This window comes from Anser anser (assembly GCF_964211835.1).
Source record: "Anser anser genome assembly, chromosome: 2".
Lineage (NCBI taxonomy): Eukaryota > Metazoa > Chordata > Aves > Anseriformes > Anatidae > Anser > Anser anser.
Genome location: NC_139721.1, coordinates 120,386,377 through 120,413,116, shown reverse-complemented (window position 1 = coordinate 120,413,116; position 26,740 = coordinate 120,386,377). Strand labels below are relative to the sequence as shown.

General features: G+C 38.2%; 1 protein-coding gene across 15 annotated transcripts in view; it reads left to right on the top strand.

The window, feature by feature from the left end:
• RBMS3 (RNA binding motif single stranded interacting protein 3) overlaps positions 1 to 26,740 on the top strand; it is a gene marked incomplete at its 3' end in the record, with an annotated part of 701,513 nt that overhangs the window by 212,458 nt on the left and 462,315 nt on the right. For 12 of the 15 annotated variants that reach the window (XM_083823203.1, XM_083823200.1, XM_083823196.1 and 9 more), the window contains one exon: positions 485 to 658. The exons of 1 other annotated variant lie outside the window; for it this stretch is intronic. In XM_083823203.1, the coding sequence (XP_083679329.1) occupies positions 485 to 658 (174 nt within the window). The remainder of the gene's footprint in view (positions 1 to 484; positions 659 to 26,740) is intronic. 2 more of the 15 variants (XM_083823197.1, XM_083823189.1) reach the window with 1 other exon arrangement.

The window sequence follows — 26,740 nt, the reverse complement described above, 5'->3', positions numbered from 1 at the left end:
AAAAAACATTGTGACATTTAAAAGTCTGTTTAGATGGTTACATATTTGCAATGTAGAAGTAGCTTTGTAAAGGTTTGGCCTATCCTAGTCACCAGATCAGCAGTGCAATGAATGACAATATTCAGCTCATTATAATTAATAAATATGGAAGTTTCAACTATGAAACTCGTAAGGTGGCACCTTCTACGCATTTTCAGAACACCGCCTTATAGCTGTTACCTATGCATTGTCTATTTGATTTACATCCTAGTCTGAAGTCTAACAGTCATTCAGTCTTGCTTTTGGGCATTAGAGAAACGTAGCTGTTTCACTGGTGTATTTGAAGGAACCAAATTTTTGCTTTTCCCAGTTTGTTACAGGAATAATTCAAAATTGGTCTAGACTGTGTGGCAGTACGTATATGCGCAATGAAGTTGTGTAGCTGCATTGTTCATATTCTACCCTAAAAGCTATTTTTACTTTGCATTTCTTTCTTTTTTGATAGTCCAGCTCCACAGTGAGAACGTACCAAAACAGTAAATCAAGAGTGACCATGAGCCCTGGCTTTAGCTCCCAGTGGAATAGCAGCCAACCTGCTTGGAATACATACACCTTCCCAAGAGCAAGCTTGCACTACCAGTCCCATGCTAGCTACACCTACTGTGCTGGACATCCTGCTGTAAGTAATTAACCTTTTCTGCAGTTACCTGAATGAGCTGTATGACTCCCTGGGAGGTGGTGGTACTCAGGGGCATGCTCAGCCAGTGCTCCTTCTGTCCCATGGCAGTCAGAATGGCTCCCATGTACTAACTGCAACCCTGGAAAATATTAGAATGATTCTAAGGTATAAACAGATGTGAAAATTTTATGGCTTAGTAGAAATACCTATATTTTTGTACATTTAGCAAGCCTTCTCCTTGTATGAAAGTACTTTGGTATGCCTTGATTTCAATGTCAGGGATGCGGGCTAGAAAAAACTATTATTGATGGCTTCTTTTCTCTTTCTAGTCTGTTTGCTAGATGAATGAATTATTCTTTGTTTTGAAGATTTTAAATTGTACGGATGAGTCAGCGAAGGAGGGCATCTCTCCTCATTATTAGCTTTGTTAGTATTCACTACCTTATCATGAACATGATCAGTAGTGAACATGCAGTCTTGTTGCTAGGCAAAAACTATTGGTCCTCTGTCATTTGCATGAACCGGTGGCCAAAACGAAGGAGGAGGGGGTCTCACTGTTGGTGAGTGTTTTATTTTGACAACCATGAAAGGGCCACAGCTGAAGGCTGGTGGTGGTTTTTGTCATATTTGTGTAGCAGACTGTTTATAGTAGAGCCCTTTGGTTCTTTTAGTTTCTATTTTTGAAAGACTTGGAGAGAGTTATCTGGGGAAGACCTCATTAGTGTAAGCAATCTTCCCTTTTTCCCACTCTATGCTTTTTGTTGTTTTAATGTTTGGATTTGAACTTTGCTTTGGATATTGTTAGAGTTTCTTAAAGGACATGCTATCTTAACATCCTGTCATGTGTATATAATGAAGTTTCATCATCCTACAGTGAATTCTAGTAAGAAAATAGGTGAAAGTGCAGTTTTTACTACAGAGGGGAAATTGTGCTATGCAATCTTATTGCAAGATCTGTGTGATTTGATTTAGGTCTGCTATCTTACCTGCCAACAGACTTCTGGCCAGAAGTTTGGGTTAGGAATTGTCTGAAGCATTAACTTGGTAATTGAAATAAAGGAGGGGAATAAATTTGTAAAGTCTTATCTCTTTTCTGAGATGGTGAGATCTCAGAGTGAATTGAACATCTCTATGGACTCTGCTGTTTGCTCAATTCCGTTATGGTGTCATTGAAAATGATAAAAACTGTTGTGAAGGGAAAAAAGGTATTTGGCATCAGAAGGGCACAGATATTTTCCTGGTTTATAATGATGGCTCAGAAAGAGTCCCTGTACAGCTTAATTTAACTTAATAAACTGTGGGTATTCAAGTCATTAACTGCTCCTTAACTTTGATCATTTAAAATAAACACTACCCTCTCTGTGAGTCAAGCTTTGACTCTACTAAACAAGAGGGCATACAAGAAGGATGCTATACGTCCTGTAAGATGTTTTAGAAATGGAGACATCTTTATATCCTTACAAATTAAAATGTCAGTCAAGATGCTGGAGTCTTTTTTTAGGATAATTCCACAGTTCCTCTTTCCTTTGTTTAGACTAAAGTTGGTGGTAACTTAACTGGGATCACTTTACCTGTACAATATTTGTTTTTATCGAGCTCTTTAATATGTAGTCACGGGAAACATTACCTCAATCTGGAGGCTGATTTAGATGGTAACTGTTAAATAGAGGTTTCAGAATAGCCAGAGTTGCATAAATCTGTGTGCAGATGAGAAAAGCCAAAACCAAGTAAAGAAGTACAAGTTAAATAACTGAAGTGTTTGATTAATCCTGCCCTCAGTGTCCCTGGGTATGACAGACTAGAAAACTTAGCATATTTCTTGGCTCCTGCTCATCAGAGAAGGTGCTACTCAGCAGGTGACCTCACTGGTGGTTACATGCTGTACCAGGTTAACTGCCATTGCAGTGCCTACCACTGTACTCACATACTTTTTCTATATATACCGTCTGCAGGCTCACAGATTTGAGGCCATAAATGGTGCCAGAGCAAGGCATTCTAGCAAACTCAATTCTTCCCTCCTGCAGCATTGGGTGGGGGTCAAGTTTTCAAAAGAAAGTGCTGCCATAATACTAGCTTCAATACCTGTAGCAGTGTATATGATAAAGTTAGAATTAGTCTGGTTCCTGTTTCCAACTTAGATTTGTTTAATCTGGGTTCAAACCAACACTTCTATGGCAAATGACAACAATAAAAGCTGGATACGGAGGAGCTCCTTTATTCATGAATCTTCACAGTGTAACATGCTCAACTGGATATCTACTATACTTCTGAGGATTTTATTTGCCCTCATCTGACACAGGTTCACCAGAACAAGCTGTAGATTTTATTGCTGTATGAAGCTGTTTCTGCAAAACCTCCCACATGGAATATGTCTAAAGATCATTGTAGTTTCTTGATGCTTTGGAGGCTAACAAACTTACGAGCGCTTTGCAAGTTCAAGGCAGACAAATGTCAGGGAGTTGGATCTGGCCTTGAAGTACTTAAAGATATTAGTCCCTGGAGAGAGAGCCAAGAGAAACGCTTTGGATTTCTCTACTGTTTGAAAAAAAAGCTGTAGGAGACAAAAAAAAGATTCATGATAATTGGCCCAAATGTAACTCAAAAAAAAAATAATCCTGTAATTCATTTTATTTCCTCCAAAATGAAAGAAAAAATATCATACAAAGTGCAGTGTTAAGACACCCTTATGACTCTGGCTGGTTCTAAGAAATATGTCTGAGCCAAAGGCAGTTGGGTTTTTTTTTCTGATCTGAGAACACAGTCTGCATCTCTCTTCCATACTGCAGCAATCCTTGATTAAAAGAAATCTTTCCACCATAGGAAAGACAAGAACAGGAAGTTCATTTAAACAGAGTATGTTTTCAGCTCTTGGAATTATCTAAGGAAAAAAAAAAAAAAAAAAAGAAAAAAAAGACTGCAAATCATCACAGTCAACAGTGTAATGCAGTTTTTGAAGAAACAAGAAGATGCTAAGTTCTCCTAGCTATCCTGGGAGGCAGGATATCCTGTAGGATCTGTGTATGCTAATATCAGTAATAATGTGGTCGATGGCCCTTACAAATTACATGACTACTTGTTTTTTATATTAGGGGCTAGAAATTCATCTGGCATTCACATGCACAGGCTTTCAGCCAGAACAATACAGCGTGTAGTGCTCAGAATAGGAGGAGACACCTAGGTTATCTAACACTCTTGAACTTTCTTCACATAAGGAAGATAAAAAGAAGATAAAGAAGAGTCCAAGTAATTCTTGTTATCCCCACTGGGCAGGATGGTAACAGTCCTTTGACCACTTTCACATCTGTGCAGGTTTTCTATCCATGCTTTTTGCAGTGTCTAAAAGACTCGCTTAATTTACCAGAGGAATTTCAGCAGATCTTCAGAAATCCTGTTCAGTGAATTAACTCTAACAAATGACTGCTTACATTGTGCTTTAATTTTAAAGAAATGCACGGCGTGAAGTGGGCAAGCAAAACACAGGTATGTCAGCAAGACCTGGTCTGCTTTAGACTATTTCAGCTGAAACTCTAAGGCAGTCCCTTATGTCTTTCCTGAATATTCATGTAGCAGTGACAGCTATCTGCCACACTCGCTAATGGAGAAGTCAGTCTTTACTTATGAAGGAATTTGTCAGTGTGATATTCTTTGATGAAGCACCTAGTACCACTGCAAACTGAGGTACCCTGCAGGGTCTGAAACCTTTGTTGTAGGCCCATGAGGCAATGAATTCAGTTGCAGGTATTAATTTCTTCATGTGCATACATCTCTCTAGTGCATGTGGTGTCTTTGCATTCTTTATCTAGATATGCAACTCAGCAGATGAAAGACTTTCCGCGAGAATCTATTCTGTACTCTAACGGGATTTGGTCACGCTTCACTAGATCAGTGACAGCCTTCAAAGCATGATTGGTCAAATCTGTAAAGTTATTATTTGGAGCTCTACAGATAATGTTTACAAGCTGTTACATCTGAGATGTCATATGTGGATCAGACAATCAGTTTGCTTAGCAGTACTGCTGTCCTCATTCCAACACTCTGTCCCCAGACATCTTTCTGCTAACTTCTTTAAATGCATGATTGCTTCTGAAATTATACTGTTAGTGGGAATGTGCAAAGCAGAATTCAAAAAAAAAAAAAAAAAGTGGCACAGAACTCTATGAGATGCTACTGGCCATTTACTCACTTCTCTGAGCCCTATTAGGATCTCAGATTCTTTATTTTATGAACCTGAAGACCCAGTAGAAGGAGCTGTAGCTCCCTTTACATGTTCACACTCACGATTCTTGGACAGAAAGAGCAAGAAGGGAGCAAGGCTGTCACTATGGGCAACACTAATGGAAGGTCCCACTCACTGTTAGCATGACTCTGCAGAGTGCATCGCAGACATTTCCATGGCAGGTAGCTAACCCTTCCTGCTGATGACAGAACTGCAGGACTGTAATATTGCACAGCTGTAATGTTTTATGTAAATTGACTGTTTTGATCATTACCACACAAATTGGATTAACGTCTGTACTGAGCATTCAGTGATTGACTTTTTTAACAATTTATTTTGTATACATTTATTACATTAGAAAACCTGCCATATTTATCTGATTAGATAATACAATGTTTAGGGACCATCTAAGAATGTGAGACGCGATTATTAATTTCTATGTGTATGCATAGATACATGCTCTGGCTAAGTTATTAGTTTGCATGTATATGTTTATGGACACAGACATCCTTCTTGGCTAAAATCACTGTAGAAGGACATAGGAAGGTTCTAAATGTAGGACTGGTGATGGTTGTTGATCTCCAGCCTTCCGATGTGATCCTGTCATCTGAAATGTAAACCTAGTTCGGGATCACATTCTAGTTCAGAAATGTTATATCCTAGTCAAAATCAGTTCTAAAGCACAGAAATAAGACTGACAGAAGTAATAAACTGATTCATACCAAATTCTTATGATAGCCCATAAATGATGAGACTGTATAGCACAAAGATAATGTTTAAAGAGGAAAATTTCCTTAAATTCAGGGAGTGTTCAACACCTACAGCGTGGGTGTCCTATCCAAAACAGGCCTTTATTGCTCTAGAAATATAAGCTTGAACTGATCAGCACTCTGTTTCATTTTTTTTACACCAAGATCTTTCTACCAAATAACTTTGTTATACCTCTTGTCAGAGAATGAGATGGTGCTAGGAGTTAAATGCTTATCAGTATAATACTGTCCTCCATCATCACTAATTTCCAAGATATCTGTTTAAACAGAAGCTGTCATTTTCTGATCTGGCTTGATCCTCCTACCTGATTCATTTTGTAATGTCACGAACAGTGAATTGAGGATTCATGGAATAGAGCACCTCTGATTAGAGATGAAGAAACTTCTACACATGCACATCCTTATAATCAGCAACGATGGGAACGGAAATAAATAGTACAGTAGGCATAAATTGGAAACATCTCTCTAAGAACCTCACAATTTCACTTGAAGTTCTGAAATCTTGTTTTTCTCCGTCCTTAGACTTAACTCTTTCTTACCTTCCAGGGTCTTTCATGAGAGATTGATCCCTACCATTTTTAAACCAGTATTTCTTTGATGCAACCAGCTATTGCCATTATAATAGCCACAGGTTAAAAAAAATAATAATTATTATAATGGAAAGTGGTCCAAAGGAACATACGCAGTTGAAGAACTATTGAACAAAATGTGCGCCACATGACACTTTGGTTACACTATTACAGTATATGAAGCATAAGGGATGTATTTTGATCCTCTAATGATGGTGATGACCTTGCAGAGAACTGCCACACCGTATCTCCAAAAGGATGCCAATTAATCTGAGAAAAGATGGAGTGTGGGCTGGAGAAAGAGGGAACGAGAGTTCCCAACCAGGTGAAAAGAAAGATTTATCACCAGAAGCAATTTTTTGTAATGGCTTATGTATTATAATATGTTACTGATGAAATAGTGCAAGAGGAAGTAAGGGAGAAAATGAAAGAGGCAGTCATTTAAGTGAGAATGAGAAGGGTAGCGTCTCTCTTGTAGGATGTCAATTGTGGTACAAGAGCAAAGCTGTGCTGGTAGGAGGAAAGGAAATGAAAAATATTTTTAATTGACAAGATGTTCTAGCTATCAGGTGCAATGAGTAGCTTAGTGATCAAGTGCAAATCCATATGCTAACTGCTGACATAAAGTATTTATTCTGTTTATCTGTTACCTCCATCTACAGGAACAGAGCCTCACAAACATGAACCTATTAGGCCACAAACGTAAAACACATTTTCACTGTGGCTTGGCTTCTTTGGGGAAGAAGGGGGTGGAAATTTCAAACCCCCAAACAAATATGCCTCTTAATTAACTTTTCTCACCATCTGTGCTTACTTATAGCTGTGGCAAGTGGTACCAGTGACTTGTGAGATTGCTTTCAATGCTGCCTCTTTAGGCCAGCTTTTCAAAGCAGCAATCACATGCAGTTAATTCCGATCAGATCAGCTTATCAGCTCAGTTCATTGTAGTGCTTTCATAATCATTCGTGTGTGACAGCCCATTAAAACTTGGCCAGGCCCTTAAAAAAATCACAAAATCCATGAATGTGTTTTACATTCAGCCTTTGAGGTATACAGAATATTTGTTTTGTGTATTAACCTGTTAAATTGTACTTCTCTGAAGGATTGTAGAGAAAAGTCGCTGGTACATAGAACTTTAGCCAAAGTAGTTTATTGTATTTTATCTCAAAGAGTAGTTTCATTTAAAAAATACATATAATGCTGTGATAATTTTGTTAAATGCTGTTTATGGTCTGTTTGGCTCTTGCAAAGGTACAATGCCATGGATACAGCCTGCGAGGCCTGGGAGGGCAAACATGGGGATAGGAAGGCCACTGCTCGTGGATGGTTCAGGTTGACCAAGTGAGGTTCTCCATCCTGGAGGACTTCTGGGGAATGGCAATTTCAGTTTTAAGCTGATTGCTCTAGTTAGAAATGTCAGGGCCTCTCAGGACAGGGAGCACTGAAAATGTAAAGTGTTTCAAAGGATCTGCAAGAAGTGTTTTTCAAAAAGGTTGGGGAAATGGACAAGCCCACACTAAATTTGAGTTTGGAGCTGTTTGGTTTCAATATTATGACTTTTTGTGTATGAATGTTAGTGTAACGTGGTTTTTTTCTGTATCCACTACTTATTTACACATTGCATATTGTCATTACATGCCTTGTTATTCTTTCTCAACAGATTAATTAAAGAACATTTTGGATTAATCATGTTCACTATTTCATAGATATGTCTGTAACCTGTGTTTCAGGAGAGAGAAATCAAATTTTCTACAAACTTGTAGGATACAATTTTTTTATCCAAACTAACAATATTGAAAAATCAAAAAATCCTTCGTATGTAACACTTGTGTACTTATTTTCAATAAGAACGATTTGTTTGTGGAAAATCTGATTGAAATCTTCGGTATGACCAAAAATATAGAGAGATATATATCCACAGTATTAGCAAAGTACGTACTACTGAAAAGTTTCTCACCGCCTCTTGGTGCTAATAAGGTCAGCTGCTCTGAAGATGGGAATTTTCTGTTTACAAACAGACTCTGTAGGAATTTTCTTGCTGGTTCCAGCTTTTTGTTCTCATGTTCTGAAGAAGCAGATACATACAGAAAGAAGGTATTTTTTAACAGACTTGAAAAATACAAACCAGATGCTGCCTTTTTCTTTCTTTTGAAAGAAGGGAAGAAAACTCCCTAAATTTAGATCATAAGATAGACTTGTAGGAGGCAGTAAATACAGATCTCAGTAAATGTCTATAATTTACAGCTACATGTATATACACATACCTATACATATCTCTACATGTATTTGTGTCTGCATTCATCTATATGTGTCTGTCTCTATATATGTGTACATGTGCTTCAAATGTTTGTTTTGGTTTTCTGGTTTAATTGAGCAAACAGGAGGTCCGTGGTTCTAATTGTAGCTTCCCCATTACATTTTCAGTGAGCCAGACAGGTTGTCTTTAGGATTTGTTAGTAAAGGTGATGAGTTCCTCCAGGCTCCAGAGAAAAGTGTGGTATTAGGGCTCAAGAATAGATGCTACAAACTGCCAACCTGTCACATGTTTTGGAGACACCTGACGCTTTTGGAAAGATTGATTATTTCAAAAGGCCAGCAACTGTGTTGCTTTCATTTTAAATAATTAACATGCTCAGGAGACTTCCTTGTTGTATTCCATCCCCCAAGGGTGAAGATTTTTGGACTAGCCTGAACAAATACCGCTTCAAATAATTTTGCTGATGGAGTCTTTCTCTTCTTTCTTAATTTTATTTGGGGGTATTGATTTAATAGAAAACCACCCTGTTTAGTGCAGGCATAGAAATTTACCTTCTGTATGTAGACCTGCTTCATTTGGCATACAAGAGGTTTTGTTTACACCAGTCCTGTAAATGGAATGATATTCAATAACACTGTCAATGGCAACTTCTGTTTACAAAGGGAGTTGAAAAAAATAAGTGTCTATGAGAAATACTGATTTGTCAAAACTGAAATGTTGTTTTGATGATTTTATTTTATTTTTTTTTTAACCTTGAACCAACTTAAAATATTGTTAATTTGCTGGAAATGTAAATGGTAACCAAAGATTCTTTGTCCCTGGCTGTTTGTTGACATATGTTCCACCAGCAATTTAGACACTTTGTTGAGAGTACATGATCTAAAAAATATCAAAATCCTAGAGTTCATCTCCCAGCCATGATTAATCTGCTAAGCAACCCAAATTTTGATCTTTGTCATATATGAAAATGAAATCTTTGCAGTTGCTTTTGTTAGCTGGGTTTCATTTAAAAGAAAGAAAGAAAGAATCTTGGGAGATGAGGTGATCTGCATGTATGTCTTCATCCTGATTTCCAGTCATCTGCATACTTTTGACCAGTTTGAAGATGCAGGTTGCTGTGAGAGGACTTGTGATGTGATGGGGAGACTGGAAGCATCGTGTGGAAGCTGTTCCCACAGGAGACACGAAGGAAGGAGCTAGAGTTTTTGAGAAGGGGAAAAACGGGAATCCACAGGAAATGGGGCTTTATTTTTCGTGCTGCTTGTGGAACAACTTGTCATGGTGCTACGTTGACTTTTTCCTGGATAAGGACTCTGTTAACCTCAGAGATGTACACACATACTGTGAAAGACTGTCCCTGTCCCAAAGCATGTAACAAGGTGGGATAAAAGGTAGGAAGGAAAACAGGGGCACTGGAAGAAAGAATGGCAGTAGGCTTTGGTTTTCTTGAAGCCCAAATGGGCACCTTATCTGTCAAACCAGGCTACTTTTCTGTATGTCTCCAAGTATATAACTAGACAGTATTTAATTTTGTTCTAAGACCCATAACTATAAGATGACTGGAGGTGTTTCCTGAAGATGAGGACTTCCAGCTGAAAGTAATGTATGATTAGTTACCTTTTAATCAGTGTCTCTCTTTTGTGCTATGTCAAGTTCTCATCAAGGATGTTCAATACTGACATTTATGCTTTTGGGTAAAAGAGGCTTGTTCGCCGCAGGGCACTCCCACAAGGCTTTGTTTCTTTGTTTTTTTTTCTGTTCTGTCTCAATATTTTAGTAGTTCTCAGCGGTGTTCCTCTCTATAGTTTCAAGATGGACTCTTTGCATTTTGACAAATAGACTACCTTTAGCTTCCACAAGCAGCAGAATATTTTACATTTTGTCCTTCCTTTCTGTCAAATGCCTAGCTAACTTAGGTGTACAGGCAGCTTCCATGCAAGAATAAAAAGAAAGAGCCTGGAAATATTGCAAAGACATCTGTGGAGATTCTCTGTAGTATTGTCACCATTCACACTTCTTTCCTCATCTTTTTGAGCGCTGGTCCTTTGGCATGATCACGTGCTAGAAATCTCCTGGCACCGGAGGCAAATGCCCTGTTGAAGCTCTGTCCTTCTGTCCTGGTGACCTTTCCTTGGATATCTGCCAGCATGGCTCTGATGAAACCAGAGCCGCTGCTGATCCCCGTGCCAGGCACTTGAAGTCTGTAAGAGCAAAACCCGACCTTTCTATGCAGCATGGTCAAAAACAGTGTGAAGGCTGTCAGGAGATCTAGGTTGTGGTCTGTCCCCACATACTCACTTCTGCTCCATTCTACATTCTGCTATTGCATCTCTGTGTAGTCTTGGAAAAGCCCTACAGCTTTATTGTTTCCACATCTTAATTTTTATTTTATTTGTTCATTTGTATCATGTAAATGAGACAGTTTGCCAACAAACACTTAGATGTGCGGCTGCCTTTTTTATATTGTCAAGGATTGATTTTAAAAGTAGGCTTTTTTAAACTTCTAGCCAGCACCTCAATTTTTGCTTTGTTATCAGGGTAGTCTTTCTTTGATTGAAAGCTTCCTTTTCTTCAGAAGCTGCACAAGTAGAAATCCTCATATTGTATACAGCTGGATGAAAGGTTGGATTGAGTTGTTTTCCTACCAAACTATAAAGTGATTTTCTTTTAAAACCTTTCTTTCCATTTGGCCACTACTTAATGTCTTTTGTCTGCTTAAGGAGGACAGGTGCAATTATTCACCTCTGAAAGAAGTGGGAAAGAAATTGTAATTCAGCATGGTCTCTGAGAAAGGAATGTAATTCACTGCCCCACATACAGTACATTATGCAGGTCAAACAGAATCGTGAAAGCTTTAGCATCATCACTGAGAGCCTCCGATGAACAACGCTTGATACCAAATCAGACTGTTTATCTTAATGCTTTATTTGGGAGTAGAAAAGTAAAAGAATTAATTATAGATTGAAGCTTGATAGAATTGTCTTTTCATCCTCTTAAGACAAAATCTCTTGCCACTGCTACATGAGGAAAAGAATTTGTGAAAGTTCTCTGTCTAGTTCATTGGGATGTAGATTTCAGAGCAGTGCTAGTAAATCCATCATTATTTAGACACTCCCCCACCCCCCTTAAAAACAAAAAAAAAATCCCTGTTGAAAATGGGGGTCAAGACTTCAAGAATGTAGCATAGAATTTGGTTTTGAAGAGAGGAAGTCTCAGTCTTTATTTGAAGAACTCCCCTGCCCACTACTGAGTTAAGTTACTCTGACTACATAGGAGGTTTCAGCCCAGAGTGAATAGATTTAATAGATTAATGATGGAAGAGATCTGTTTACAGAACAAACTTCTGCCCTGGTTAAAGTAACAGCATTTCTACCTGTGGTAACTTACAACTGAAGAGCAGCAGTACCTCGACATTCTTGTTGCTGGAGAATTACACAAAATGAGCAGATTTAATTTAAAGGCATTTACTTCAAGTCTCAAGATCTCTTTTCCCACCTATGGAAAAAATAAGTCAGGTTACAGTTGGTGTGTATTGTGGCTAAGTCTTTTCATTGCAGCCCCTATTTTTTGCAGCTTCACAATCAAAGAAGTCAGATGCACATTTTCCTCCTTTATTGAGAAAACAATTCCATCATCAAATCCTTTCCTTGCCTTAAATACAAGAGATATAGAAGAGGTACCATGTTTTTAAGGCAGTTAAACATTCATGCTGTGGTTTTTGTTTGTTTGTTTTCTCCGCCCCCCTGCCCCCCCCCCCCCCCCCCCCCCGATCAGCTAATTCAGGAACAGAGCGATGAACTTGATGCTTTCCAGTAGAGGGTGTCCGAAGCAGATGTTTGGTCATTTTGTTTTTTCTGAAATGCAAAATGGAGTAATTTTGTGATTCTCTTTTCTGGCCTCTTTCCTTGCACCAGAGGAGTTAATTTGAGGTAAAAAGGCCAATAAAAAGATGACAAAGCATCCATTTTCTTGTCCTTGCAGCCAAGTATGGTACAATAGGCAAACTGAATATGGAAAGTATATCTGCTTATGGTAAGATATATAATTCCCTTCAGAGACAATACAGACTGCTGTGCAGATCTAAAAAATGCTCAGAGTCTGGGAATAAACAGCTGTGCTCCTGTTCCAGAACTGAGTGTACCACATGACAATCACTTTGTTTCTCTTGAAATGTTAGTGAAGTAGAAAAAAAAATCACGTAACATTAATAAAAGAAAGTCAAGCATGTTAGAGCTTTTGTGAAGGCGAACTTGCATGGTTTCGTGAGTAACTGCTTTTTAAAGGGCAACCAGCATTGAAATCTTTTTAATTGGCTGAAAAGAAATGAATAGATTTGAAGGACTATGCCATATTTTGGTATTTTACTATAAGAAGTTCCATGTGAACAAACCCTTTTTTAGTCTTGTTAACATAATTAGGGGGATTTGTGTTGGTGGTCGTCCTCCTGGGTGGAGTAGCTTGAGTGATTAAAAATATTTATTGTTACTTAAAAAAAAAAAAAAGCAGGAGAGAGGAAAGATTTTTTTTCCTCACTGTTGTAAGGAAGATAAGTGCACACAGAAGGAAAAGTGCCAATTAAGTTAAGTTTTTGGGTAAAATTTTAATTATCTATAAACAATGTGTCAAATATAAAGAATGAGAAAAAAATACAGTAATTGTAATATGTTTTAATGAAAGTGAACTTGGATTGCTACCTGTAACATTAAGGAATTTTGTTTTCACCCTGTTTAAAATAGTCCTTAAAAAAAGTAAAAGACCAAACCCAGCACAGATGTCATTCCAGCTCAAGCAAAGCTTTTTAAATTTATAAAAATTTATAAAAGTCAGAAATCTGGAGCAATAAAACCATCTTATTTCCTACATTCAGACTGAAAATACTTCATTCTGATTTGAACTAAAGTGAATTAAATGTAATTCAAAAGTGGATGTAAATAATGCTAGTGATCACAAAGAGATGAGTTGCTGGTCCAAAGGGGAACTCGAGGAGAGATTTAAGAGTCATCCTGTGCAAATGACATAGCTAGAAGGAGAAGACAATTCTTGAGTTTTGTGAGGAAGGGAACGTTTCTTCAACAAAGAGCTCATTACAGTGTTGTCCAACAATGCTTGTGGTACCAGCAGATCTGCAGCTGCAAATGAGATTCGTTGCAGGTAAATCAGACATTCATGTTGCAGCTTTCAGTATGAAGAGTGCATGGTGTGTACTGTTGTGCAGGATGTCTCCCAGTGATATTTCACTTTTGTTTTTCCCTCAGTGAAACAAACAAGCAAAAACACAACTCAAAACCAGCAAGTTAACACCAAAAGTATTCCCTTGCTCTTAATGTGTAGGAAATGGCATTAGCTGAGCTCCTTGATGATCACAAGTGATGAAGTCCCACTGGTCTCAACCAAGACGTTCCTATTGATGGTCTGGTTAGCAGAGGGTATGTTTGATGGTCTGGTTAGCCAAAGGGCATGTTTGACTCAGATGTGGACTTCTTTGTCATATATTTGTCTGTATTATCTGTTGCATTGGTACACTGCAATGAGCCTGGTTCCTGTAGTTCTTAAAAGAGACAAATTTGCCCTCTTTTAACCTGACCATGTTTCAATTACACTTATGTGCTGTTCTGTTCTGTCCCCTTCTGGCTTTTCTTGAGATCATGGGAGAAGGGAAAACACTTCTTCACGTGAAGCAAAGATTTTTTTTGTTGGTTTTCCACTGTTTTCTTTCCTATGTTTTGTTCTTTTGCAAGCGAAGTGAAACACCCACTTACCTGTGGGGATTTTAAGAAAATAATCTTTTAATGTGAAGTGTTTATGTTCTCATTAAAGGGTGAACACAACATTGATTTCCTCTACCTTCACCCAAAATCTAATTGCAAACTGTAGTGGCTGGAGATAAGTCTGCTCAATGGCTTTAATGGCATTTTAGTAGTTTAATTAGGCGTTGGGTTTAAGGTGTTTCATGAGAAGAAAAGTGCTTCTCAACACTTTGGTTAAAAAGGCAGGACAAAACAACAGCCATAAGGGCACTTTCCCATGTACTTGAGCATGATTAAATGTAGCAGGGGGTTCTTCCTTCACTGAGTAAATTACCTTTGTCCCACGTGTATATTGATATAAACTTTAAACATTTGGCTTTGCAATATATCTCAGACTTGTTTCTCTTGCTGCTCAGGGTCAGAGAGAGAAACTCATGAATGCTGACAGGAAATCTCTTTCGAAGTATAAGGAATAGGTGTACAGTTTCTCAGATAAACAGAAGATTAAAATTGTCAGATTCTTTGTGTTCACATTTAAACAACACACATGGCAAATTAAGGAACCTTTTCACCATCTGTATCTTAGCAATTCAGAGGCCACACCATTTCTCTAGTGTCATATGTATGGAGTCCCTCAAAAAATCTGCCTCCCTGTGCGGATTGTTTCAGCTCACTACAGTGATTCAGAAAAGTGTTGGTTTGTTTATTTATTTTGTTGTTGTTGCTATTTTAGAAACGAAAAGATCTGAGCCTTCAAGAAACTCTACCTGACATTGCCAGATGCTACAGAAGTGACTGTCACATCAGGGTGCCACAGGGTTTTAATAGGAAGAGTGTGCATTTCGTTTACAGTGTAGGCAAAGGATAGCAGTTCATAAACTTTTCCATTTCATCTCCTACTCTCCCGTCTCTATCCATCTTAAAATATTTTTCTTCTCTACAGCATTATGACAGATTTAAGACCAAAGCTGAAACATAAGACATAAATAAATGAATACATGATCTTTTTAATCCAAATGTAATTCGTTAAAATCTGTTCAAAATCTTGTCTAATAGGCTAACCTATATTTTAAAATTCTTCAAATCTTAACCCTTGTATCTGAAATTGCTTTAAACCATTTGGGACTGCTAAATTTTGGATACTTATTAGAGTACTGATATATTTATATTTTTTTACATTTTAATTTACTAATATTTAACCAAATACAAAGTTTCCTGAAAGTTTAGTATTAAGAGAGCAAAAACATTGATGTGCTTTTCAGTCAAGCTGAAGACATTTTCTTGGATGGTGTTTTTATAACAGCATGACTAACAGTTATGAAGAAAATAAAATGGTTCAAACCAGGATGTGTATGTTTAGGAACTAAAATGGGACCAACTCTAACAGAAGTGTTTACTTCTGGCAGTATTCATGCAGTCTGTGCCTTAGTCACTGTGCTTCCCAGGAGCTTGTTCCTTCTGATTTCAGGATACATGCACCTAGGTTAGATTTAGGTCCATGGGATTGTGCAGTCTGGTAACATTCACCCCATGGAAGCCACCAAGTGCCAGGGACTCTTGTCACGGCTGTGGTGCCATCCCCAGTCCACATTGGCTCCAGAAATATCTGAAATCACATTTGCTCAACAAGAAGCTTTTAATCTCAGTTTCTGACTGATAAATACTTCAGTGAATATCCTTGTTCTTCAACTACATACCAGTTTTAAACATTTGTTCCATTTTAGCCACGCTTTAAGCAACCTATTCCTAGCTCTTTCTCTGAGTGCACTATTTAATAATGACAGTGGGCAGAATAACTTCAGTCATATCACCAATAATCATCTTAACCAATCTATTGTGCAGCTGAACAGATCAGGTTAATGCAGAAAATGGAGGGTTTTGGAAGGAGTTTTCCTATTGTAAAAATATAAGACCATTCACTTGTACATCGATTCATATTTGAAAAAAGCAAATTGCTGATCTGAATCAAAATGTATGCCAGTCAGAATAAATATTGGCCTCAATGAGAGTTATTTTGTGGGAGAAGCGGATTTGATATTCAGTAGACTCTTTAGCTGTGGTAGTAGTTGGGTATTGCTTATTCAGGCAGGAGAATTGCTGGGCTGAATCAGGGAAAGTTTATTAGTCCTGCCTTGGGCATCAAACTATTAGATTTCATGTAATTTCAGCAAGCTTATAGGAAATATTTTACACCTTCATGAGTAAATGTGAAGTTTTGGGCATCGGGAAACTATATGAGCATTGTATTTTTTTAATATCATTTTTCAAGTAGTGCTTGGTTCTTTGAGACCATATTGTTTTTATTACGATAAGCATTATTTGTCCCTCTGTGCTGTCAGTGCTCATTTTCTTTGTTAAAGAGAATATAAGGACGAGTGCTGATATAAGATACTGCATAACTTCATTTAAAAAAAAAAAAAAGGAGGGGGTAGATGGTGGAGAGCTGCCTCAGACAGATGAAAAATACCTACTATGTCAAGGAAAATATATTCCCCAGTGTCATTTCATGCTCCACAGGGGTCTGTTTTCTTGAGTCCAGTGCAAATGCATACTCTCAAGAAAGCCATTTTCTGCTTAATGTGGAAAAGGAGAATAAAGCAATTTTTTATTCCACTTATATACAATCTTGTCAAGAAAGAGAGGTGGATGAGGAATTACAATCTTGAGAGATGCCATCAAGACTCCCTAAACACAAACCTTATCAACCCCAGCCTGTAATCACGTCAAATTTCACAAATTAAGCAAGTCTGGATTCTGGTTTGGATACCTCCAAGGAAAATCCATGATATAGTAGAAGCTCACATGTACACTTTCTTAGGAGCCGTCTTTTTTTCCTGAGTGAACAGGGATGAGATGAATATGGAGAAAATGCTTAGGCCCTACCTTCAGTTTCCTGGAAGAGGTCCTCCAGCCCCTCGCCCCCTCAACATTGAAGCTTGCTCTGACCTGTTTTCATATTTCATGTTTCCTGCCATGTGCATGGGTAAAGAGCAGCACTGAGAGTCCCCTTGCCTGCCTGCAACTAGAGGAAATACCAAGCAAGAGCGAGCTAAGACAGGAGAATTGATCTCTTCAATATCCTGGTGGCAACCACAGAGTGTTCAGTTCCTAAATGAGCCTGAATGTAAGTGCCTTGTGCCATTTGAAATGTCATGGGGGTTATCCTTCTTTGCCTCTACAGCTCCTGCTCTGGAGGGCCAAAGATGTCCCATAGGTTTCGTGTGATATGTGCCGGGCCTCTGCAGTTGCTGGGGCTACCCTAGGGCATCTCAAATGGCATGAGGCAGTTATAATTAGGCAACTCAATCAAGCCCTTAGTTCCTAGGACTGCTTTGCCAAATATCTAATTTTAGCTGTCAATGATACCATGAGTGGACATTTCAGATGCTGCAGAAAATGAGAATTGTTGCCATATGACCCACCAGCTCTGCCAACCCAAATGAAGTGTTCAGCAAGCCGTGAAAAATTCAAAGACCAGCACCTGTAAATGGGCACGTACACCCTAAAATGAACTTACTTTTGGCTAGTCACTTTGCTTCCATTGGATTTTGTGCATCAGAGGGGAGAGTGCTATGCAGTAATAAAGCAAATGAACCCAAGGAGGAAAAATAATGAGCCTTCCTGAGATTAATTAGTATAGACATTAACACCATTGAATATTTTGATGAATCCTTAAAAGACTCCAAACCTCATAAAATGAAATCCTACAAAGGATTTGCTTTCATTATGGTTCAATTTAAACCTACAAAATTGAAGAAACAGTCTTTATCTCAGTAGTGTTTTCCTAAATAAAATTATAAAGTAAGAATAATTTTCCTAGATTGCAGCATGGTAATAAAGTTACTTTCTAGGATGGGTGGGTAGAGAGGTAGTAGCACTATTTATTTTAACAAGCTGCCTTGATAATTCACCAGTGCATCACTTCCAGAATGCATAAGTAGTGATGTTTGGAATATTTCTGAATGCGATTAGGAAATTCACCTTTCATTTCTATATCTGTTCTTAAATAATATGAATATAACAATAACACTATTCCTGCAATTGGTAAAGAAAGCAAATGCATAGTCTCTAGGGAACGGCATCTAAAAGAATGCTCCCACGGAAAATCCTGGTGTTCATCCTATTGATGCAACAGTTAAAATATTTTCATGTTATGTTCCATCCCCATATGGTTTTCTTCAGTGTTGTTTTCTCAGTTGATGGAGGGAAATTCCCTAGACACATTTTACATAATTGCTTGTATGGTTGCTGTTGCTTACATTTGTTCTGTCAATTGTGGATAGTTCTGATTTCTAACTATTTTGTTAGAAGTGTTTAGAATGCTTAAAAATGCTGGAATAAAGTATATTTAACACAGCCACCCACTTGCAGAGCTTTACAAAGCTGGAATTCATCCCTCAACTCTTCTTCTCTTAGCATCCATCTCTGTCTCATACAAATATCTTTGCTGTTTACTTTTGCTTACTTTAATACTTTTCAAAATATATTTTTGTGATTTTATTTTTTTTTTTAGAAATTATTTTGGTAGTTGCAGAATATACTTTTTCACCATTGTTTTTTATTTGCAAATTGCTTTTACCTCCTTCGAGGCAATGTTGAAGGCTGTTGAAAGTGGCCCAGGCTCCAGGTCCAGGAGTTGTGAGGTTCCCTTGCACTCCAGTTGATGACAATTTTCAGATTAATTAATAAAAGGATGCTATAAAGGATGCTATAAAGGATGCTATAGCATTCCACAAGCAGCGTCAGTTATCCTCAGTATTTCAGTGGGAGAACATTTCCTTTACAGCTTAGGTGAACTGATGTACAGTGAAATTAGATGTGGAGCATTACTGAGATTTGAACTCATGTTTCTTATTACCTACCACCTCGCTAAATGTACCAGAAGGTACTCACCCATTTTCTCTGTTACATTTTCCCTCATAGCATAGTGATGCAGCAATACTTGTCATTATCCATCCCAATGTTTTGAAAATAATATCATTCCTAAGACAGTATTAAACCTGTGTGCATAGGTACAGATTGCCTGTGGTAGGAATGAAGGTGGGCTCTCCACTTGGATCTCCCTCCAGCATTTGGGATTGTTTTCCCCCAGACATGTTTGATCTCTCACTTTGAAAGTCAAAGTACAAAGTCAAATGAAATCTGACCTGGTCAAATGAAGTATTTTTGCAAAAGACTTCTAGAAGCCCCCACAAACTGGATCTGTGTTTTAGAGAAGTTATACAGACTCAAGGTTGTTTTTTCTGTTGCTGCTGTTGTTTTTATAATACCCGAACAGTGTGCTGTTGGACATATTAGCATTGACAAGAGGGTGAACATTTCTGAAGCATGTGCTCTGTAAAGACCTACCCAATACCTTAATCTTAAAACAAAAGAAAAAAAAAAGAAGAAAAAAAAAAACAAGTATCCTGTCTTGTAATAAAATGACAAATCTCATAAGGCAAGTTGTTGTATTTGGGCTTACTTCATTTACTGAAAAATGACTTGGGAAAAACTACCTGAAAGTCAAACCAAAAGCAATAGATTGTGCCTGTAAGAAATCATAAAGTTCATTATGTACACAAAGATGTGGCAAAGGAGGAGATCTGAATTTTTAGTAGCACCGGATGAAAATTAAAATAATCCTGGGTAAGTAATATGTTGCAAAGTGATAGTTCAGTACACTTAAATCTCATTTGAATTCAACACTGATGGTAAGTGAGATCTTAACAGAATATTTTACAGTGTCTTTTCAAGTCTGTAGTCTCTAGGATAGAAAGATTTTCATTTGATACCTGAATAAAAACAAGAAAAAAGTTTTTGGCTTTCTTTTTATAGGATGAATTAAAAATACTTGTCCAGTTTTATATGTTCCCATAATAACCCTTCACTGGGGAAACAGACTGTCAATTATTCCTGTTTTTCATTTCAGATTTTTACATTCTGCTTTTAACACGGAGAAGGTGAGAAGTAAAACTAATTTCCCAAGTGATTTTGTTTTTCTTCATAATGAAAAATGTAATTTGTAATGTTTCAGATGATGTAGAAATCAGCTACAGATTTAAATGGCAAATTTCTGCTCTCCGTTAATATGACAATTTATTCCAGCTCAAAAGCCACCTTTCCCTCATCTGTGGACATCCTGCCATCAGTCATATATGCAGGAGGTGTTTATATTTGGGAGGGTTGTGGGGATTTTGTGTGGGTTTTTTTGTTGTTATTTTTTAACTACTTATAATAAGCTGTATTCATATATTAGGATTAATTTTAGCGTACGGAAGGAGAAGCGCTTTCCATTAGAGCTCTATTTGTGGTTAATAAGTCACAAGCTGTGAGAGCTACATAAACCAGCCACCAACACAACTGTAGTTTCAAGTCCAAAGAAGCGTATAAAGAGAACAGCCCTGAGAATTTGATGATAGTTCCTGATTTGATGCTGCAGGAAATTTAGGGTATTTGGAAACCTTTCTGATAATAGTTGGGCATTCTACAAAAGCAAGCTATCTGCCTGAAAATCCATTATGCACAGGGCACTTTGAAAAAAAGCACACCGATACATATTTATTTGGTGAAGGGGAGTTCAGCCAAGCAACCTTAGTTTTGCCTGCAGTTTACTAGTAATGACATGGCACAGTAACAATTTTAACCAGGTTGTTAAACGTTGTTCTTCAGTTTGATTCCCCGAGCACGTACATCAATTTTTCTAGCCTTCATTTTCACACAGGCAGTACGGCTCTGCCAGGTGATGTTTCAGATGGCTTCTGTTTGTTTTGAGGCACTTTGCCATGTTGTTCTGCAAAGGGCAGAGCTAAGGGCGTTGGGGCTGGACTCCAGTGACCAGGACAGGACTGGATGTTTCCATCAGGGAAGCAGCAGGAGCCACTGGCTTGCGTACAAGGTGGCTTCACTTGTCATTCCCCGTGCCTCTTCTCTTGAAGTGTTTGAGGGTTGCGAAGAAGGTTGTGGCTGTATGTCAAAGATCACCTCTAAGCTATCTTGTTTATCTAATGAGAAATTACCATGTGGCTGCTGTGGTGTTTTGTTTTCATAAATTCAGAGGCTGGGGTCCCAGTCCATACCGCAAGCCCCTGCCAGGCTGGCTCTGAACTAGAAAAGATCAAACAAGGCCGTCCCTGCCATGAACAAGTTACAGGCTGGCATGAGAGACAGGCTGTAGAAGATGGAGCCGTGCAAAGAAGCAACAAGACGGGGTTGGTCGAGGTTAAAGGCAACTGGTGACGTGGGAATGTAAGACGAGCAAAAGAGGGGCCTGTCTAACCCAGCCCTGCTTCTCGGCAGCAACAGCACAGATAACTAAGAACGGACCCTGCTGCTCTCCTGGCCCCTGAAAGTTTGTGGCTGAGGCGGTTTCTGAGCCAGAAGTGGCAGTCTTCTGTAACTACCCGCATTTTTGGATGCAACGCAGAAAATCCAAGGAAAGATAGGAAGAACATTTCTCACAAATTTTTATGGAGAAGCCCTCCCCTGGGCAGTTTCTGTGAGGGATGGCCTTGGGGAAACCAGACATTGCCTCAAGCATTAATGGCTGTAATATCCCATTAGTTGTACAGAAGCTGAAGCCAAGCTGTTCATGGGCTGAATGGTGAGGAACTGCAAAGCTCAGATGGTAGAGGAGCTCAAGTGCCTTCTGTGGTTATAGTCAAGCTGCTGCCAACTGACTTCATGTCTTTAATCCAAACACCTGAAATGAAGATGTTTCTGTTTCTTTTCCCATTGATGCATTTCATTAGTTATCAATAACTCTTGGGTATACATATGAACAAGTATATTCTGAAATAACTTGAAACTTGAGGAGAAATAAATTTTAAAAAGTTGTAGAATCTAATGATTAATTTTTTTAAATAATTTTTAAAATGGAAATAACCTCTATACATAATTTCATTTGCTTATTACCATGATATTTTCCCGTATAAAATTAAAATATAGCAAAGTCATTGCTTTTAGGACAAAAAGTTAAGTTCAATTTTAATTATGTCATCTGAACCCCTGCACTGTCTGGTCAAACTGTGAGGACTATCAATATGCATGGAGTATTGTCTCATTAAGTAAAAATTTCCCAGTACATCTGTTATCTTCCTCCTCTTTCTTTTTGGAGCAATGCAATATCTAGTCAGGTAGATAACTGTCCATGCTGGCAGGTATGTAAAGAAAGATAATACTTTTTTATTAAATGTGAAGGCATTAAAATTAGAAGGAAAATAATTAAATAAAATGCAAGCCTAAAAGTATATATAACATAATACACAAATTGTATATTAATTACAGTGTTACTCAGTATGGGCTAAATTTTGGCACTTTCACTTTGCAAAACAAGCTCTAAATTTTGATATGAATTTTGGTCTGAGTTTTGCTAGTAATTTTTCCTTGATAGCCAATCCCTGGCAAATTCCACGTTACTGTCAATTCCAAAATGTGTACTGCCCTATCGATTTGCTCTCTTCTCAGTTTCTGATGCATATACCTGGACATCCTGGGACTTTAGCAGAGATTCAGGTTAAAGGAGAATCCCTACTGGAGTTAAGGTTTCAGTGTTTTTCCCTTTTAGTCCTATACAAATGTATAATTATCATTGCAGTTTCAATTCAACTATAATGTCCTGATCCAGGTGCCTTGGAGAGGTGGGGAGAGCTTCTTGGCCATGTCTCTGGATACGCAGGATCACCCAGGCAGGCTTCAGCCAGCCTGGAGTTTAAGAACAGATTATAAAAAGGACCTATATAGTGATCTTCCCACTAATACAGTTTTCAGCCCTTGGCAGTGAATGATTTCCTCATCCTGGTTATATGTAAATCATGGTGTTCGGTAACACCTCACAGACCTAAGCTTTTCCAACATTTCTGTGCTTTTGGTCTTCATGCTGTCTTCTAGCAATGAGTTCTGTGGTTTGCTTATACTTGCTGTGAAGAAACATTTTAATGGTGGTGAGTTTAAACCTGTTGCCTGAACTGGAAATTACCTATTTTTCATTTCTTGCAGTGGTCTGAGTAGTGTTAAAAAGGGAAGGGAGTATGCTATCACACAGCAGTGGAAACAATTTTGTCCTTTTTCACAAGCAAAACTTAGGTTTTCATGTTGTAACTGAATAGCAGAGCAGTATTCTCCTTCTAACTAGCTTTACTGGGCCTTGGGTCAAGCTTTAGAAGATTTAAAAAATGATTTCACTACAATAATAGCAGGATCATTTATTTTTAGCACAGAATGTAGCTAGTGCATTTTATTTTGAGATGCTATTTATAATCTATTTAATTTTTTTCTGGTGAGCCCAAGCCTGAATTTACACTTTTATTGCTTTTTAGCAATAATTAAAATTTGTTTTTATAAGCTTAGCTATATAATCAGCTAAAAGAAGCAATGAATTTCTATAGCTTCTGAAGTTTGCAAATATTTTTGTTGGTGGTGATGGTGGTTGTTTGTTTTTTGTGACCAGTGGCCATCTGCTATTAAATCACTTCAAAGCTTTGGTATGATCCTTAGGTATGGCAAATACATTTTAAAAAGAAGTTGTTTGGAGAGTACTGAGAATGTTGAGTTGAAGGAAATATAGCTCTTGTGAAATTCATGCTAAAGTAAAATTGATTACCCTCTTCCTCTTGAGGAAAGATGAAAACTTCATTACTCTTGGTGGTCAATTTAAATAACCATTTCTAAGGAAACTACTCTTTATTAAATTTCTTAGGGACAAGAGCAACAGGAGTAGTTGAAGAATGCAAAATAAGTCCCTGTAAGATAAACTGGTTGCTTAACTAGCTAAGAGGGAAGATGGTACTGCATATTCATTTAGCTCAGTACAATTTCTAAATAACTTCTGAAGTTGACTGAGTTTCTGTGAATGTCTAAGTTTAGACTGTGGAATGGGGAGATGGAGATTTACCTCACTGAGCTTCCCTGGAATCGTAGAGATGCCAAAGCAAATATTTTTAATACAAATCAAAAAGACCCCAGAGTTCTCAATTCTGTCAAATTAATCTGAGTGTTTAGAAATTCCTTTTTTTTTTTTTTTTAAGGAAATTTGCCTACAATATACCTGGCCTAATATTTGATCAACGTCTTATTTAAGCAAGAGGCAGGAGACAGTTATTGTCAATCAGCTGGTTTGCAACATAATCACAGAAACATAGAATGGCTTGGGTTGGAAGGGACCTCAAAAATCATCTAGTTCCAACCCCCTGCCATAGGCACAGATGCCACCCATTAGATCAGGTTGCTCAGGGCCTCATCTAACCTGGTCTTGTGCACCTCCAGGGATGGATGTTCAACTTCTCTCTGCTGTGCAAGGCAGCCAGCAGGAATTCAGCAAGACCTGGCTGCTCAGCATCCAACTTGCCCTTGCATGAGACAGGATTTCAGTGCAGGTTCCAGCTCTTGCCTGTCTCACTCAGCACTTAGAAGTGGGCTCAGTGGGAGAGGGTTTGGAAAGCAATGATCGTGAGTTGGGAAGCCAGGCAGGTATCTGATGGGAGGATGTAGGAGGGACGAGTTTCTCTTTAGGGTATGAGCATGATGGGGTCTCCTTGAATTCAAGGTCATACTCGCACTCTTTAAAAAGTCATGGAAATAAATAAAAATCATAGTCTCCTTGTATTAATTTAAAAATAGTAATTTCACTTTTATATAATAATTTGAAGTAGTTCTTCTGCTTTTGATGGAGTAGCTCTATATTAATATAGCTGAGATTAGAATTTGACCCTAACTGTATAATGAAATGATCTTGCTTTTGAAGCATCACTGCCTGGAGATGCCTGGCTTTCTGTGAAAAGTAAATTGGGCTAACACTTTGTCTTCAGTGAGAGGGATGCTGCTCTGAATGACTTAATTCTGACTCACTTTGTCTTCAATGGTACCTCAAAATGTTTGCAGAATTTCCAGGCTTTGTTTCCTATTCACAATCCTTAGGATCGCTGCTGTTAGGTGCCAACATAAGGGATAAGAAAACAAATCTAACCTCCCTGGTCTTATCTTTCTTTGCCTGTATTCCACAAATCTTCAGTCATTGTCCTGCAGAAAGGCTTGCTTGCAATCATTTCCTCATTTGAAAGATGAACTATATATTGCCTGATGGAGCCCCCCTCCACCTTTTTTTTTTTTTTTAATTCAAACTGTGCTTGACTCAGGTGCTTATTGCTTATAAAGCCTTTCTGACCAGCCTTCAAAAGTGCCTGGTAATTTCATATATTCCGCTTCGACATCATTCAGGTAATCTTCCATTGCTGTGCAGATGTCAACGCTTATTGACAAAGGAGGCTTGGGGAAAAGTAACTTAAAATGCAATCAGAAAGAGACTTCCTGTGGATGCAGTAGTGGTTGTAGCATTATACCTAACCCAGTGGTCCAATTACCTTGTCAATGAGTGAAATACCCTCTGCAAAAAAGAAGTGGAGACGAGTATACACAGCCAACTTCTGAAGATCAATATAGTCTTGGACCCATCTCAAATTAATTAGATGTGTGGATAGCACTAGGGATGTAAAAGGAATTTTATAGGTATATAGGTGTATGCGTATTTTCAAAACCGATAAGCAAATTTAATCCTCAATATTTAACAAGAGGCAACTCACAATGGGTTGATTTTCCAGAATTGCAAAAATACCAAATATTAAAGATTAGGTCTCTTTTTGGGCTCTCTAATTGAACATTTTTCCATAATGGAGGAAGAACCAAAACAACAAGTCAATTTTTATTTCCTTAAAGTTTTTGGTCTCAGGAGCTTCCGTGTAATATACACTATGCTGTGAAGAAATAGATGAGAAATATCAGGTGAGGGTAAAGGAAAACAGACCACAAAATTGGACAGTAGGGCTGTGTGTTTTTGCAGGACATGGAAAACAGTCATCTAATAATAACAGTAGCCACCCTGAGTCAAGTATTCTATCCATTTCCTGAGATAAATAATCACAAAAATGTTTCGGATGCTGATGTTAATAATACAGTACTGTTATGCTCTGCCTTTCACGCTGTCCCTTGGTTTTCATATAGTTCAGCACAGTGACAACACCAGCAAAGCGGTATGTCTTGGCTGTCCAGTGCAAAAACACTGTTGACACCTTAGTCAGACACCTCACAAAGGAAAACCGTCCCTGAAGGTTTAGCAAGAATCTCGGAAGCTGTTGCTGCTAATTTACAGAAGGCAAGGCAGTGAGAAGATGCCCTCCTCAGGGACAATGTCCCCGCATTGTCCCAAGACAGCAGCAGAGAATCTGTTGCCTTTGAAAAACAGATGTTATGCAGAGAAGATGAACGACAACTGGGAAAGCTGACCGGACTGAAAGATTATGCAACCATACATTGCTGAAGGATGGAAGGCAAATGCATTTGCTTCCCCTCCTAATAGAAAAGGCTTTAGAGCAAACAGGGAAGCCACAGAAATGGTAAGAAGCACAGGTTTCTTCCCCAGTAATTCTGTGCATTAGGTAGAGCAGATTATTCTGCTGCTTGCACTGGGAAAAAGAGGGACAGCAGGGGCAGTCCAGTCAGAGAAGACTGCTGATTTGTGCAGGGTTGCAAAAATAATGGCACGTCTAAAACT